At 38.1% G+C, this 17,780-nt stretch overlaps 1 protein-coding gene across 4 annotated transcripts in view; it reads right to left on the bottom strand.

Moving 5' to 3' along the window:
* Window positions 1–17,780, bottom strand: part of atp10b (ATPase phospholipid transporting 10B) — a 40,366-nt gene that overhangs the window by 8,907 nt on the left and 13,679 nt on the right. For all 4 annotated transcript variants that reach the window (XM_083546941.1, XM_083546944.1, XM_083546943.1 and 1 more), the window contains exons 2-13: window positions 15,528–15,732; window positions 13,200–13,285; window positions 10,004–10,104; window positions 9,545–9,676; window positions 7,805–7,932; window positions 7,106–7,358; window positions 6,782–6,987; window positions 5,194–5,343; window positions 3,137–3,659; window positions 2,927–3,033; window positions 2,504–2,630; window positions 2,073–2,257 (exon numbers count right to left, since the gene is read on the bottom strand). In XM_083546941.1, the coding sequence (XP_083403067.1) occupies window positions 2,073–2,257; window positions 2,504–2,630; window positions 2,927–3,033; window positions 3,137–3,659; window positions 5,194–5,343; window positions 6,782–6,987; window positions 7,106–7,358; window positions 7,805–7,932; window positions 9,545–9,676; window positions 10,004–10,104; window positions 13,200–13,285; window positions 15,528–15,732 (2,203 nt within the window). The remainder of the gene's footprint in view (window positions 1–2,072; window positions 2,258–2,503; window positions 2,631–2,926; window positions 3,034–3,136; window positions 3,660–5,193; window positions 5,344–6,781; window positions 6,988–7,105; window positions 7,359–7,804; window positions 7,933–9,544; window positions 9,677–10,003; window positions 10,105–13,199; window positions 13,286–15,527; window positions 15,733–17,780) is intronic.

The raw sequence follows: 17,780 nt of genomic DNA, 5'->3' as shown, positions 1-17,780 counted from the left end.
AGAACAGCTATTGAGAACAGCTTTTGAGAACAGCTATTAAAAACAGCTTTTGAGAAAAGCTATTAAGAACAGCTTTTGAGAACAGCTATTAAGAACAGATTTTGAGAACAGCTTTTGAGAACAGCTTTTGAGAACAGCTTCTAAACATTACTTTGTACATTAAAATTTTTTCCCCTTGATTTTAAATTCACATGTAATCAGTGTGAAACCATACTTCATCATCATTATTATCCCCATTATACTGTGGTATCATTTTCTACCAAATTATAGCAACGGAACGTGGCTTTGCTTTACCTTTACATAAACCAAAATTGCTGAGGATTCAGGATTAGAAAAACGTATAATGAACCTCGCAGCCCAAATGAGAAAATTCCTTATTCGCACATAGCAAATGCACTATGGCCGAAACGTATGCAGATAGTCTTCTATCACACCCATAGACACCTCAAACTGCGGCCACAAAGATGGAAACCAAGAAGTGAACAGACTGTATTTGGATGGCAACAAATTAACGTCATTTGAGGCCACCATATAATGATTCACAGCCAAAAGATATAAATACAATGAGGTTCATGTAATTTTAGAGGTTTTACAATTTACCATTTGTTATAGTCTTTATTTCAGTTTTATAGGTATGGTGCATTGCTAATTAATTGCTAATCTACTGGATTTACACAAAATTGTAGCAAACAATTAGAAAAAATGTCAAGCTAAGCTAAGATGTTAATAAACTTTAGATTAGAATAATATATGATTATATTACAATGTGGAATATTTTAGCACAGTGAAACTTTAGGGTTAGTTGGGCTTGTTAATGAAAAACATCATTATACGTTCTTTCGGCTTCTCCCGTTAGGGGTCGCCACAGCGGATCATCCGCATGTTTGATTTGGCACATGTTTTTACGCTGGATGCTCTTCCTAATGCAACCCTCCCCATTTATCCGGGCTTGGGACCGGCACTAATAGTGGCTGGTTCCCTGACCGGGGATCGAACCCGGGCCGCAGCGGTGAGAGCGCTGCATCCTAACTACTAGACCGCCAGGGGACCTAATGAAAAACATTATTCATTCATTCATTCATTCATTTTCTCCCGCTTATCCGTAATTCTGGTCGCGGGGGCAGCAGTCTAAGCAGGCCCCCGCCTTCGACTGCTGCCCAATCCTCACAGCACCGTCCCTTACGGTCCCTCCTGCAGGTGGTGAGCCCACGGGAAGGAAAAACATTATTATTATTGTATTTTAGTTTATTTATATTATATTATTTTTCTCAAATTTTTTTTTTAAATAATAAAAGATGTCTTTAGTTCAATCATAGTAGCCTAAACACAGTGGCATTTGGAAAGGTATGCAGATGATGCAACTTATCATGAATTTCATGCTCATATTTTGAGCCAAACTCATAGTAGTTTTAAGTCTTTGCCATTTCAAGCAATAGTTATCCAGTGAAACGGTAAATTCATTAGATACTGTGTCAGCTATGTTATTTCTTTTCTTGTTTATTGCTTGCTCAAAGCTAGCTGCAGCACCCCACTAAACAAATATAACAAGGGCAGAATAAGATTTTGTGCAAAGGGAAGCGCTCTCCTCTCCTCCTCGGCACTGTAGAAATGAGATTACGACGCAGTCAAACAAGCTTTCCACATTTGAAAATTTACTTCCGACCTACTGTCTCAAAATAGGGCTTGGGGACAGAGACAAATGCATAAAGCAGCTGCATGCCTGTCAAATCACTGCTTGTTTGAAGCGATGTTGTAAATGTTTGACGGTGGATTTCATGGAGCTCAAGCCCTGAGGGCTGAGAGTGACGAAAAGTGTCACCTGCCCCACTTAGAAATTCAATTCAACCCCTCATTCATGAGTTTCACTTTCAGCACACACAAGTGTTTTTGTCTATGCTTCTCTCTGAGGCAGTGATGTACCCTGACATAGAAACTAACAGGATGATGGAGTACTTTTAGGTTAGAGACACTTTTACATTACTTAAAATATGACTACATTGAGCATCTGAACATGCAACGATGGCTAATCAATACACACAAAACTGGGATCAAAGGGACATTGAGTTTAATACCTTGTTCGTCATTTTAAAAGTGAACACCAGGTCATTATGGTCTAGCAGCTTGCAGGAGTAGGCAATGTTGACGGCCGTCTCGAGTTTGTCCCCAGTCAGGACCCATACTTTGATTCCTGCCTCTCTCAAGGCCTGTATTGTTTCTGGAACATTTTCCTGAAGGCGGTCCTCAATTCCAGTGGCTCCTGTTTGCATATGTTTTTAATGTTAAACATTCTTGAAATGTGCAAATGCGAATGTCTTTTACAAATTAACATTTTATTTGTACCCAATCCATAAATTATGGATCAAAGGATAAATGAATCATATTGTCAACAAAGTTGACGCAACATTTTTTTTTATTGCTATTATATTCACTGTTTACTATTATATGTCAAACGTTAGTATTGATTCTTTTTTTTTTTTTTTTATTATTCTTAGTTTTATTTTACCCAGCAGAGTGAGGTTATTTTCCATGTATGCCGCAGTCTCCCTCAGTAGTTCTTCTTTATTCTCTATGGCTGACATGGCTTCCTTTCTCATAGTTAACCAGCTTTTATAGTCATGGTCACTTACAACCTTAAAGAGTAGAAAGTGAGAATGGAGAGAAAATTAATAATATTGAAAGGAGAGACAATGCACATTTTGAATATCTCGTCAGAAATCACTCATGGTTGGAAAGGTTTGAGATATGATATCTTATTTGGGACAAATAAATGTAATGAGAAACTCTGGGGTTGGCAATTTGATTGGGTACAAAATGATTCAACAGTAATACATCATTTTAAACTGTATGTTGAAAATGATACACCATGACTACCACCCTAACAACTCAATGCAGTATCCAAAACAAATGGAATAACGGCAAAATGTACCTTTCTTGTGAAACACAAAGTCCGCAAACCGTCTCTGGCGTACATATCAAGGTCCGTCTGAATCTCAGATGCATTATTTCTACTCTCGCTTTTCAGGTGTGATTTGGCTAGGGGAATTCAAGCAAGAATAAATTTGTTGATTTGGTTTCCTAGTGTCATATACAATGATTAAAAATGGCTTGCTAAACCTTGTTTGCTTTTGGATTCTACCTTCGAAGGAATTCTGCAGTCGCTCCATGATGCCAGAGTCTGCTCCTTTAGTATACATTACAATCTCATCGTTTTCAGGATGACGCACTATTATGGACATCCTCCTTCGGGTTGAGTCAAAAGCCAAAACATCCAACACGGCAAACGTCAGTAGCTTTCCTTGAGGCAGCTGTACGGTTACACGGTCAGGTGTCCGTTCCTTTAAGGTGAAGCCGTAAGCCTTAGCTGCATGCACCAAAGCTGCTTCATCTGGACTCTGGGCCTCATAGCAAACATCATCTATTACAGACAGGTTGCTTCCAGACCCTGGCCTGGCAAAACTGCTCCCTCCTTCATTAAGGCTTTCCATAGACCCATAAAAACCAGGAAGATCCTGTTCAGGAATTTCCATGAGGTCCATTGGCTCAGAGAACGCTCTTCTCTTGCGTGTGATCACCTTTCCAAGAGATGTTACTTGACTTATCAGGCCCTCCATAAAGTCAAGTGAACTTCTGGAGCTAGTAGATCTATGTCGACTTTTGGCCTGGAAGGAAGAAAAGTAGGTTTATGTTGACGATATAATCTGGGAATAATTAAATTAAAATGCAAAAATTAGGGGGAAAAAAATAAGGAAGTAATTTAGGGGGTAGCTCACAGATTGAGATGTGGGATTTCTGATCAGAAGGTTCAAATCCCACCACCACTATGCTGCCATTGCTGGGCCCTTGAGCAAGGCCTTAAACACTGAACTGCTCAGTTGTATTAATGAGATAATTATAAATTGCTCTGTATAAGGACTTCGGCCAAATGCCGTGAATGTAATTAAATTCGATGGTGATTCCTTCAAAGCCCAATTGGTGACGCCAATACCTATTAAGTATACTAAGTAATGATATGGCAACAACTAAGTAAAAAAAACGCTGTTTGTTTACTATACACATTTTTGTATTCATCATTGGACATAATATTTACAATTTTTAGAAGGTAGTAACTCATTGGTTCAGGTATTGCATCATACAGAAGTGTGTTCATGTCCCACCACTGCCAAGCCACCAGTGCTGGGTCCCTGAGCAAAGCCCTTAACGCTCAATTGCTCAGTTGTATAAGTCTCGTTTACCAAATGCTGTAAATGTTGAATGATCATTTAACTAAAACACATTTGATGTAACTGTAAAATATAAATCAAAAGTAATCATAAATGTTATCCTATGACTTAAAAATCATAATTTATCCTTGTAAAGCAGTCTGATCCACTGTTCTTTAACATGAAATCAGTTCACTGTAACAATTAAAAAAAAAGAAAGTAAAACATCTGAAATACTCTTATTAACTCATGCAATTTACTAGTGACCATAGTCTAATAATCTATTTTCCAATGCATAAACCACTCAATTATTATCATTAGATAAGCTCCACCAGTGGAGTTCTAAATATTGCCAATTGGGAACTAATTGATATTTAATTGGTAACAAGTTTTTTTTTTACACATTACTCCTGTCATTGTTGTTAAAATATAGCTTTTCTGCCCCCCAATACAAACTCTTTTTTTGTACCATTGCTAACCATATTGAGTTGTTTGGTTTCTTTGAATTGTATTAAGGACCAAGAACAAACATTGACTCCTTTGACAAAATGTTTTGTTGTTGGTTTCTGATGATCGACTGAAAATAAGATGACGAATCAGCTTTCTAAAATCATTCTATTATGTTCACAAAGCTAAAGACTGAGACTGCAAGCAAGGAACCACCTTTGGCCTAAGAAGCAAAAGTTCTAATAGCCTACAACCAGTACAGATCTATTGCAGCTTGTATGCACATAAATGTCCTCATTTTTCACAACAGCACTGGGCTGTTTCAAAGTAGATAGAGTAGGATTAGTCATACAAGCCATAATAATATCTAGGAGGCATCAGGGTTGGAGACACATACACTCTGCTTCCAGGAGGAGTCATTCTGCATGGTGCACTATTAGTGCTATTATTTTGACATCAAGGCTGTTTTTGTGCTGTGACTCAGTTCATGAAAACAGAATACTGTCCTTTGCAGGAGAGGCAAGGTTAACATGACCACTTCTCCTACCCTTTTTCTCTGGGCTGCTTTTGTTGAAACCACGACAGTGTTGCAGATGGCTAAAGCCAGGAAGAACTCCAGGTAGTGTGCATTCTTCCTCCCACACTCAGCATCTTCTACTAGCTGAAGCAATGTCTGGTCTGGAACCACCTCGGTTTCCTGTTAACCAAAACAACAAGCCAAAACCCTTAGTGGTAAACCATGGCACAACACACACACACATGCTGACAATTACCCACCCTAAGCATGATATCATACGCATCCCCATGGTGGACATCGTAAAATGGAATGAGAGGAAGGTGTGTTGGGATAGGGGGGAGCGGTGGGAAAGAGTGGTGGGCTATGGGAAAGCAGTAGGCCATGTTTAATGCACCTCAGCAGGCCCATATGTCAGTGAACAGACATCAAGAGCAATGGAGCCAGCATTTCTCTGTTTCTTTCTCACACCAAGCTGGCCGGCCATCTGCATGCTGGATCTGTCCACTTACGGGGACGAGACATTGGCGGTCTGTTCGCTCCTGTTTGATGCCATCTCACCTCATCTCATCTGCACCTGCCACTAACTGTAATATAACTACAGTTCACTGCAGATCCTCTCCACAGGGTACCCCTGCTTAATCTGCTAAAAAAATAGTGTTATTGATTTAGTCCCCTGCCACGCCTCACTGGGGAATGATCTGACCACCGAGCAGACATGTTTATTATTTTGCTTTTCAGGCAACACAAAAATTTGTATAGTCACCTGTATTTGATCTATTTTTATTGTATTTATTTCAGAACATAAATTAATTGTTTGGCCATTGCCTACATTGTAAGACATTATGTCAGTTTTTGTAGAAGGGTTTTGAAGCTAAATAAACTTAAAAAATATAAAAATAAAAATTAAAAAATAAATAAATAACATTTGTGATCATCACAGATCCAACACCAGCTTCTCCATGCTAGAGCCTTTAAACACTCCGGGAGGTCCAATGTCAAAACTCCACACATTTAGTGGGATCCCATTGGCACTGGTACATCCCTAGATGGTTCGGGATGTTTGCGAGTTCGGCATTTACTTCTTTACATGTCAACCTACGAGGGACATATGGATTAACTTACAAATAGAGACTAGACAAGCAGTCTAGTTGTGGAATAATACTAGATGAAAATGTCTTTGCTGAAATCTTTTATAAAAGTGATGCCAGATGATAGCATTGCCAGATTAGCCTGTACTGTTGCCACTATTGAAACATACCCAGCCTGAAATCACTATGACCCAAGGTCCAAAACACCTTAATAATCACCCTTTATGTTTCTGTCCGCTGTACTTTTCATTTGACCTTGTTATTAGTTCTAATGAAGTGAAAGATAAATTGATTCAAATTTTCATTGCAACATTGCAGCATTAGCATCTAGAAAATGGTGGCAGTACCACATAACCTACTAAGCACTTACTTTCTTTCCAGGTAGGACTTTAGGTGAACAAATGCAGGTGCTTGACTATGACAAGTTTTCAGGTTTTCAGGTATCTATGCCAAATCTGTATCATAGTGTCTGAGAAAAAAGTCCAAAAGCAGTCCAATGCAAATTTAGAAGTACTGCCAAAATATCTCACCAGTGGGCTGCTGAATGCAAAAATTCCAGGAGTTATGACCCTTGGCCTTTGAAATCTGCTCCTGGCAGAAGTGCTAGAGTTCACTCTGTCTCCTGTTGGGTATTCCTGGACCTCCTCCAGAGAAAAAAGAGAAGACTGTCTAATTTGCTCGTAAATAACATCTTCATCTTGATCAGTTACTCCTGCCAGAACAGCCAATCGGGTTGCTGCAAAAAAAGGACCATGTCATCAGCAGGACCAGGCGATTATAGAATAAAATAGTATGTTGTTTGTGTATTTTTGGGGGAAACCATCCCAGAACTAGTGCAGTTGCCCTAAACTCACCATTATCCTCATGAGGGAATTCCGTTCCCATTATAGTGCAGCGGCGGAACACCATTTTGTTCTCAGTCAGAGTCCCTGTCTTGTCTGAGAAGACATATTGGATCTGCCCGAGGTCCTCTGTGATATTAAGAGCACGGCACTGGACGCGGGAGTCTTGCTCCTCATCATACAGGTCTAAGTCTTGAGTGATGAAGAACACCTGACCGATCTTCACCAGCTCAATGGACAGGTAGAGCGAAATTGGAATCATCACCTGGACAGAGAGGTAATTCTTATAATTTGCTTCGTGACCACCTAGCCCATTGCTGCTGTAACAATTGATGGATTTTGTGCATTGTAGGTGCATCGAAGTATAAATAGATATGATTGTGTACAAAAAATGGTTTTGATTGATAGCTTGCCAACCTTTTTTTCTCAACATTCAGAGTTTAGTGATGCCATAGTGGCAACTGTCCGCAGTGAAAAATGACAGTCTGGAGACCCTGGAGAGCGAGTCACTTTTTTTTAACATTGAAACTATTTAAAACAATATCTGTACTTTTTTACTGCAGTAATTTTGTTTGTCACTGCTGACACAAATGGGTTTAGGCCATTTGCTCCTATGTATCATTTAAACGAGACAGTTAAAAGTTGAACAGACAGTGTGTGTGTGTGTGTTTGTGTGTCATATATCATTTTGAGAATTATAAAAGCTTTTACCTGCAGTAGGATAATCATGGTAAGGAACATGTAGATCCCTGCCTGCAATGGTTGGATAAAACTCCCATCACTTTCAGGAATAAAGTAGATTGGTACAGTAGGGAAAGACTCCAACCAATAGATATGACCTTTGAGAACAAAAGAAAAAATTAGAAATGTAGAGATATTAATTTTGTACTTTTTTAAGATACTTTTATAAATAAGTTTATTTAATGAGTAGTTTTCTCGAAGTTCTGCCTTATATAAGGAGGAGGAGAAGCAGATTCTTCACAAGGTCATAACAGCTCTTTCTGTCTACATCTGCTGTGGGATCATCTGTCATGCTGTGAAAGCTCAGGCAAGATTGAAATATAACATCGACCGTGGCTTCCTTTGTGTATCAACACAGAACCTTTTTGTAAGGTTTGGATTGAGTGAATTTTTTGTGTATTTTTTTTATTATTATTATTTTTTTTTTACATTTCAGTTAACCACACGGCATCCAAGTGCACTAGTTATGTATATTCGGTGTGTAACGTTACACGCTTCTTTACGTACCTAGGTTTTTTTTTCAGTTAGGGGGAAGGAATGTTATTTTACTTTACTTATATAAAAAAGAATAGAGTGTGTATAGTATCTTACAAAAGTGAGTACACCTGAGTACACATTTCAGCAACTATTTTAGCATCTTCTCAAGGGACAATACTATAGAAATAAAACATGGATATATTTTAGAGTCAATGTGCAGTTTGTATAGCAGATTTACTTTCCTCTAAAAATAACTGAACATACAGAAATTATTGTCTAAATAGCTGGCAACAAAAGTGAGTACACCCTCAGTGATAACATCTGTACTTTGTGTAACTGTGCAAAGTCACACGTCCTATTCATCATGTTCATGTTTTGGTTTGCTTGACAGAACCATACACATTTGTGTATCTTCGATTAGAGCAGTTCAAATGTGGTGCTTTAAGTCCAATTCTCTCATACTAAACACTGGATGTTCAACATGGCACCTCATGGCAAAGTCTCTGTGAGGATTTGATATGTAAAATTGTTGCTCTTCACAAAGATGCCAAGGCTATAAAAGGATCTGTAACTTGGGTTACAGTACAGTGGTCAGGGTCATACAGAGGTTTTCCAACGCGGGTTTCACTCGGAACAGCCCTCGCAAGGGTTCATCAAAGAAGTCGAGTCCTCGTCTTGTGTGTCAGATGCAGAAGCTGCTTCAAAACACAGACACGTGTGCTGCAGCATTGCTTTAGAGGTTGCAGAAGTGTAAGGTCCGCGTGTCAGTGCTCAGACCATACACTGCACACTACAACAGGTCGGTTTGCATCTCCATCGTCCCAGAAGATTCTGAAGATGTTCACAAGGAAATCCACAAACAGTCCAAGAACATGAATTACTGGAACCCTGTCCTGTGGTCTGATGAGACTAAGATGTGTGGCCACACCCTGGTGAGAAGAACCGAGCAAATTGTGTCTTGCCTACAGTCAAGCATGGTGGTGGTAGCATCATGGTCTGGGGCTGCATGAGTGCTGCTGGTACTGGTAATCTGTACCCCTATAGAAGCTGCACATTGACTACTATAAAATAAGTTTTTTTCCACAGTATTGTCCCTTGAGCACATATAATAAAATCATCGCTAAAATGTGAAGGGTGTCACGTGTGTGTGTGTGTGTGTGTGTGTGTGTGTGTGTGTGTGTGTGTGTGTGTGCATGGCATCTTTAAGCAGAAGACCTCCTTCTTCCTACTTACCTGTGGCTCCGATGAGACACATACAGAAGAGCAGAAGCAGACACAGAAGCACGTCCATGTTCATCTTTCTCTCCAGCTTGCTACGTTTGTACCTCGGCTTGTCATTGTTTAACATGGACTTTGTCTCATGGCCTACAATCAGGAAAAACCTTTATTAACACTGAATAAAATGATGAAACCTGTGTCGCTGAAGAACCGTGTCTAATTTGTATAACATGCACAGGTTTTTCCTTTTTCCTACTTCATTAGCAAGAGATACACCAATAAAATTATTTTCTAAATCAATACCGATACTACTAATAATATGAAGATTACCGAACGTGGCATCAATAAATTCTGACAAAAATGACACAATAAGAGTACGCATTTCTACTATTGTTTTAACAATGATTTGACTATTACTGATTTGACAAAAAGATGGATGATACAGCAGATGAGTGTACAATAACATGACTATACCTGCATACACCACTATCCCTGATGCATGAGCTGTATTTCTGACAGTGCATCCACGTAGTAATAAGTTCTCAATGTCAAAACCTGTCTTCTCGTCTTTTTCTCTGTTAGAGCAAACACATACGTATATACAGGCATTGGATAAAACTGAAATTCACTGCAGGAGTAACAGATTAGCCGACACATACAGAACCTGCGATCTCTGATTTGTATACACAAAGAGGGGCTGGTCAATACCAGGGCTTCTTAAATTTTCAGAGACAAAAAGAAATGTGATAAAAAAAAATAAAAATGTGACGAATTGAGAGAGTGAAACGACACACATCTAGCAGCTGCGAGCTGTTCCTCATGCAAAATGCAACATCAGACGACTTGTAATAGATGTCGGTTCAATAATATGTAAAGCATGCTGCTTTGCATCTCAGTGATCCGAATGGTGTGCAGAGAATGCAGACTACTAGGAGGAGTCAAACCTAAGAAATTTCTTCATAAGCATAATCCAGTTGTTTAAATATTAGGCTCATGGTTTAAATATTTATAGTAAGTTTCTTTTTACTGATTAAAACCCTGGACTTTCTTTTAAAAGTTGGTTTTAATGACAGAACACATTAGGCACTTCTACTCTAACTTTCAGTTTGATAATGGAGTGGAAAGACTCAGGTGGCCTGCACAGAGCTTTGACTTCAACATCATAAAACACGTTCATATTGATTTGGAATGCTGACTGAGTGCCAGACCAGACCTCCTCAAGCAACATCACCGCTCAACCTCACTTATGCTCTCGTGGCTGATTGAGCACAAATCCCCACAGTCGACGCTCTGAAATCTAGTGGAAAGCGTTCTCAGAAGAGTACAGGTTATAAGAGCAAGCAGTGTGTATATACAGTACCTTATGACTTATAATGTTAATGTAGTTCTAGCTGTCGACATGAAAAGATGAATGCTGAAAAAAAAAAACATTTTGCTGCTGGGTGAAAGGATTATGACCAACTTTAAAACAGTCACGTCCAGTTTGTAAGTAGCACCACTAAAACAAATTAAATCAGTGTCTGGCCCTCAGTTGGTGAAATGGTATACAAAGAGTTGACTGTGATTCAAACTGACAGCTAAACTGCCACAAGGGCCAATTTATCAAGACTCATCATCGCAATTCATTTGTGACTGCTTACATAAGCACATGTTTTGATGATGACCAAAAACCAGATAATGAAAACGAAGGTGTTCTGAGTAAAAAGTGAGGTCCATGCAAAGACCCCGGTTTACTACCTACAGTTCAACTGATGAATCACTGATAAAAAAAACACTGTGTCTGTTTATATTCACTCCCGGGTAATGTTTTTACAGTTCTCCTCGCACAGTACTGTACATTCAGAGTAGTACAGTAGGTTTACTGGTTGGCGCTATCTCAGGTTTTGTGTCTTGTCTTGTGTTGTCTGTCTGTACTGTCTGTCTGTACTGTTTTTCGTCTGCACTGTTTGCAATAGGTTGCACTCGATGCACTTTATGTAGCTTGTGTTGTGTTGTAGCTCTATGTTGTTGTTTAGTGTGGCACCAGGGTTCCGGAGGAACGTTGTCTCGTTTTTACTGTGTACTGTGTACCACTGTGTATAGTAGAAATGACAATAAAAGCCTCTTGACTTGACTTGATTTGACTTGACTTGACTTGACTTGACTAAATCAGCTCTTAATATAAATGCTGACATCTTAAAATGAAGTGCTGACAAACTACTGAATGAGAGAACCTAGTTTTTATTCAATTCAATTCACAATTTTAATAACACTTTTAATATGAAAATACAGATATCAATTTTACATTTATAAATCCAACACAAATGAGTAAGCCAAGAGCAGTGCTGACAATTTTCCTGAGACAACATGAGGAAGAAACCTTGAGATGAACCAGACTTAAAGAAGGCCTTTGTGTTATTATAGACTACAAGGGTGGGAGAAGCACCAGCTCTGGTTTTAGAAATGCTAAAATTTTGTTAAGGCAGTACACGCAGTACACAGTCACAAGAGACAACGTTTCTCCAGAACCCTGGTGCTGCATAAAACAACATCGAGCTACATATAGAACACAGAGCTGAGGATTAAAGTAAGTGCAGACAAAAGACAAAGACAATACAAGACAGATTCGCGAAACACAAAATAGTAAACATTAAACCAGTAAACATACTTGTAAACATGAACACTTCTTCTTCTTTCGGCTGCACCCATTAGGGGCGCCACAGCGGATCATTCGTCTCCATACCCCCCCTGTCCTCTACATCTGCCACTTTCAACCCAATTACCTGCATGTCTTCCCTCACTACATCTATAAACCTCCTCCTTGACCTTCCTCTTTTCCTCCTTCCTGGCAGCTCCATCCTCAGCAATCTCTTGCTCCTGCTTCTCACTTACTTTGTCCCCAAAACGTCCTACATGTGCTGTCCCTCTAATAAACTCGTTTCTAATCCTGTCCATCGTCGTCACTCCCAACAAAAACCTCAACATCTTCAGCTCTGCTACCTCCAGCTCCACCTCCTGTCTTTTATACTTGTAAACAGGAACACAAAATGTGAAAAACTGGGCCACACTCATAAGGCCAGAACTGAAAAAGCTGACCAGTCAGAGAAACGTATGTATGGATATGCAGTGACAAGTGGATTCTAAATGATCTCAAAGCACATCAGCACCTCCCTGTAGTAACTACAGATACTCTTAAGGCTCATCCGTGCAAATAATGTTGATGCTGCATCTGTGTTTAATGTTTCAGTATTGTTCCTGTACCCATTTGTTGCAGTATTACTTACAAAAGTGTGTATGCTTTATTGTGATTGGTTTCTGAATTACCTGTTTTTTCCCCAGTATTAGTCACAGTAAAGAAATTCTTTCCAATCTAAGCAAAAGTAAAATGCTCATTTAAAAGAAAAAGCTAAATCAGTCTTTCAGGAACTGAGTTTGACCAACACATATAAACTTTTCTTGCCTCAGATCTATGGACATACCTGGATGTTCATTCCTGGATCATGTGACAGTGATTGTGATGACCGATATTCTGCTTTCGTTTTAGGGAAAATGGGGTGGTCCGGAAAAGACAGACTGAATATTTCTTACAGCATTCATTGGTATGGATCAGGCAAATTGAGAGAGGAAGTTGAAGCCTGATGCGGTTGATCATGCATGAAATTGACTGTAGAGGGGTCTCTAGGATACTTACAGAAAGCCATTGAAATTGTTCAGGTCGATGTTGGGCTTTTCGCAAACCACAGTGCTGTTGAAGTTTAGCGGCTCAAATGATGAATTCTAAAACACAGAAGCAGCAAACTAACATTGTGAATAAATAGAAATCATCCTACATTTAGTAAACATTTTTATTAAATATGCCTGTTTTCTTGATGCACCTTGTACCATGGTCATACTCCATACTCCAGTACTGGATATTTGTGCTGATAGACCCTCAATATCAATATCAAAAATCACAGCAGTCATGTGTTACCAAATAATGTTACAACTAGTAAGATGCCACTACCATGTAAATACCACTCCTGGATTGGTCCTCTCTTTGGGGGGCCATAATGCTTTTTACTGGATCCAATGGCAGGCTGACAAACTGTATAAAAAGATGGCTTACAAAATAACCGTAGACCTACCTAATAGCCTACATTGTAGGTTCAATTCAAACAAATGGTCAAGAAGTGCATTCATAATGCTTGGTTATGTTGCTGGGTCAATGTGACGTAAATTTGTCTGATAATCGGAAATACTGCTGGACTGAAAATCAAGGCTTATTTTCTAAAATTGTCTTCAGTGCCTGTGGAAACAACCACAACATGCCTGAAGTAAAAAATAAAAAAGATACAAGAAGCATTTTCATGTACAATCATCTCAAAGTACCAGTTTATCAAAACAGAAATCTTATGTCAGTTTTAACCAGACATACCGGATATTATATAAACAAAAGCTTGTGGACACCTAAACAACAATTTCTATGTTCTTTCTGAACATCCCATGCTGTATTTAGCCCTAATTTCTGTTATAATAATCTCCACTTTTTTAGGAAGATGATGCTGAATGAACGTTACAACATCCAAAGACATCATATACAACTGTGTGTTTTGAACTTGGTGACATCAGTGTGGGGAAGAACCACATGCTGGAAAAATTCTGCCCCAATACTTTTGTCCGTATAGTGCTCGGTTGTCAATATTAACCACTGACAAAAAAAAAAAAATATTCTAGCTGATCTGGCAACAAAAGTTGTTCATAGAAAATTTGAAAGATTAGATTAAATGATTTACATTTAAACAGTTACCTAGTTATGGGCTGGTGTCTATAGCTTGGGAATGTAATTATTTTTTATGATATTTTCCAGCCAACAGCCAACATACTGGGTTAAAACAACCCATGCTGAGTTAATCCATATTGGACCCAGTGATGGGTTTCCAAATGAACTCAACCTGGGATATTTTTTAGCTATCTTTAACTATATTTGAGAGGGCTTTATTATAAGGTACTACAATTTATAATTTGGCCAATGTGTGTAATTTTAATGTCTGATTTTCTAAAAAACTTGGAACTGAAAAAAAAAAAGAAAAACAAAAAAGTCCACACTTTCTTGTGCAAAGTGCATCATCAGCCAACCTGTAATAGATGTAGGTTCAGTAATATGTACAGCACGTTGCTTTGCACAGGTTGTATGCACAGAATGCAAACTACAAGAAGGAGTTAAAATTAGGAACTTAGCAAGAATCCTGAGCTCCTATTAGTAAAAAAAGAAAGAACACCAAAAGCATACTGATCCTGACCAAAATCTGTGCAGTTTAAATGTTTCATAATTATCATAGTAAACTATGCAAAGATGTTATTTTTGGGTAATTTTTTATATCCTGGAATGATTCTGATCATCTGATTCTGATTCTGATCATCTAAGCCACATAAACATTAATGAGGCCAGGTACTGATGTTGAAAGAGGAGATCTGGGGTACAATCAATAATCAAGTTCATCCCAAATGTGTTAAGTGGGGTTAAGGTCAGTGCTCTATGTAGGACACTTCAGTTCTTACCTCCAAACTTAGCAAACCATATCTCATGAAGCTAGCTTTCTATATAGGGGCATTGTGGTGTATGGAACAGGTTTGGGTCTCAGTTCCAGTGAAGGGAAAGTGCAATGCTACAGCATACAAAGGATGTAGTTAAATATTAGTCATTTACCTACAGGCTTTCAGAATAAGATGTTTTTTAATGAATCCCTTAAACCCACAGGAGCATGTCCAGGCCTAGGCGTAAATATTTTACCCTAACTGAAGACTTGTCATTACTTAATAATTGTATAGTAATTAAATAAATTAATAATAAGTCTTTAATAAAAGAGTTTAACAGCAAAACATTTTAATGAACAGCAAATATATTCCCCCCAAAATCAGCTTTTTGACTATGGAAATCCTCTATTAAAAGGGCATCTTAGTTTCGGGTAACGTATAAGCGTTTGACTAACGAAGCCATTTTGCAAGCACACAATCTATGTTTTTTTACAAAGACCCTCACCGGTTTGGCGAAACCAGGCACCACTTTCCTCTGCTTGAGATTGGTCTCGCCATCCAGATTGGCCGTCTCCATGTGGCACACACCATTAGGGTTGGACGTGTGCAGGAGCAAGATGTCTGCTGGGATGATCTCATTGGAGAGCACTCGGACAAAATCCCCCACCCGTACATCCTTCCATCTTTTCTCCACAAAGCTTCGCTGGATCCTGGAAAAAGACAGACAGACACTCAGCTAGTGACCTGGAGCCCCATCGTGCAAAAACCTGCTCTGGATTAAACTGTGTGCCTGGATTGATTTAGAGCTTATATTAAAAATAAATATGTTTTCATTGAACCATAAAGTTGATCTTGTTGACAGCTCAATGTTGAAAATTCATTTTTGTACCTAAAATTTGTTGATAACAGAAACATCACATTTGTTTATGCACGTGATCTTTTTTTTTTTTACCCTTATTCGAGATACAAATCTCTTTTTCAAGTAGAAGATGGCAGCACAGTAATTACAACAAATATTCGACTAAGTCTTTTGCAATAGTTTGGGCCAAATCTGTGGCCAAATGAAATGTAAAAGAAATAAGCAGAACTGCAAATGATTTAAATGATTGGATGATACCAATATTAAGACTATTATTTTATGCATAATCAATTTTGAAAAAAATATTTTGCCATTTGCTAAATCTTTTTTTTTTTTTTTTTAGATCTGATATTGCCTCAAGAAGGAAAAATTTGAATAACACTAGTTTCATCATTATGTATATGCAAATCAGCCTTTGAGACACCATTTTTATGTTGTGTTTTTTGAGCCAGGACATAATAAATATCATCTGTTCTTTAGCAGGTCTTTAAATCACACATTTTATATGTGTATGTGTGTATAAACTGTATGTATACAAAGCCGCTGAAGAGAACACAAAGTTTACACATAGACTTAATCGCTAAATTACATTTCGCTTTCTTATCTTATCTTGTCTTGTTTAATGAGACACTATGCTACAACTTTTGGTAGAAAGTCCTGGAAAAAAATAGGCCAAGTGCAAAATGTGAAATTTGAAGCTTTTAACAGTTTTAACAACAAATTATCAGTCAGGCAATGAGCAAGAATGAAACAAAATGCACTCCTGTGCCACCATTTGATTGATTTTGCTCATGTGGAAGCAACTGTATGCAGTCTAATGGTATCCAAAGTTAAAATCATAGTAATGATTAAAATATTTGATGTGAAATTTAACGTCACTTAATTTATTCACTTATTTATTAACTGTTTCCTGTTTTGAAGCTCCTCAACATTAATTAATTAACACTGATACTTCATTGGGTGAAAAGATGTCTGCAGGTACCCACAAGACATTAAATAAATCAAAGGGAAATCTACTAGTAAGTTACTTTATTTATTTGTTCAATATTCGCTGATTCTCAGAATAACGAAATAAAAAAAGTTCATCGGCCCATTTCTTTAACGAGTGTTGCTAATATATAATTGTAAGTGATTTTGTATTTTGAAATTGTAACCCACAGTAATATAGTAGTAACCAAAATAATGTTCATTTAGTTTTGTGTAATCCTACCCCTTACACTTACAGGTAACATATTTGCTTACAAATAAGGTTGTCTTTTTAATGTTTGGAGCCTGTAATAACTTTCCTTCGGCTTATCCCATTAGGAGCCTGTAATATCATGTGTAATTTCTGTAAAGGTCAAGTCAAGTCAAGTTTATTTCTATTGCGCTTTTCACAACAGACATTGTCTCAAAGCAGCTTTACAGAAATCAACATCAAGGTGAACGATGTGTATTTATCCCTGATGAGCAGCCTGTGCAAGCCTGAGCAAGCAAGACTGTGGCAAGGAAAAACTCCCTTAAATGTTATGAGGAAGAAACCTTGAGAGGAACCAGACTCAAAAGGGGAACCCATCCTCATTTGGGTGACATCAAGAGTTTGATCATAAATCTTTCAACAATACAGAACACTGGAGAGTGAGAACTAACATGAGCACTGGAGTATAAGATTATAAGTAATGTTTTTTCTACAGTCTTAAACAGTCATTATGGTTATAAAACTAGGAGCTACTGAACTCAACATTTGTGATCATCACAGTTTAAAGGTATGCTGCTGTGACCAAAAAAGTCCCTCAAAGATCAAGAAAGTACTCTATCCATTTCTTTACAGGCATGATAAGGTTCATCATGAAATATCTTATTGTTGACACAGTATAATGTTGCATCATTTAGTAATCAGCAGGTAAATTAAATTCCCTG

This window comes from Silurus aristotelis (assembly GCF_946808225.1).
Source record: "Silurus aristotelis genome assembly, chromosome: 7".
Lineage (NCBI taxonomy): Eukaryota > Metazoa > Chordata > Actinopteri > Siluriformes > Siluridae > Silurus > Silurus aristotelis.
This window is presented reverse-complemented; position numbering and strand designations above follow the sequence as displayed.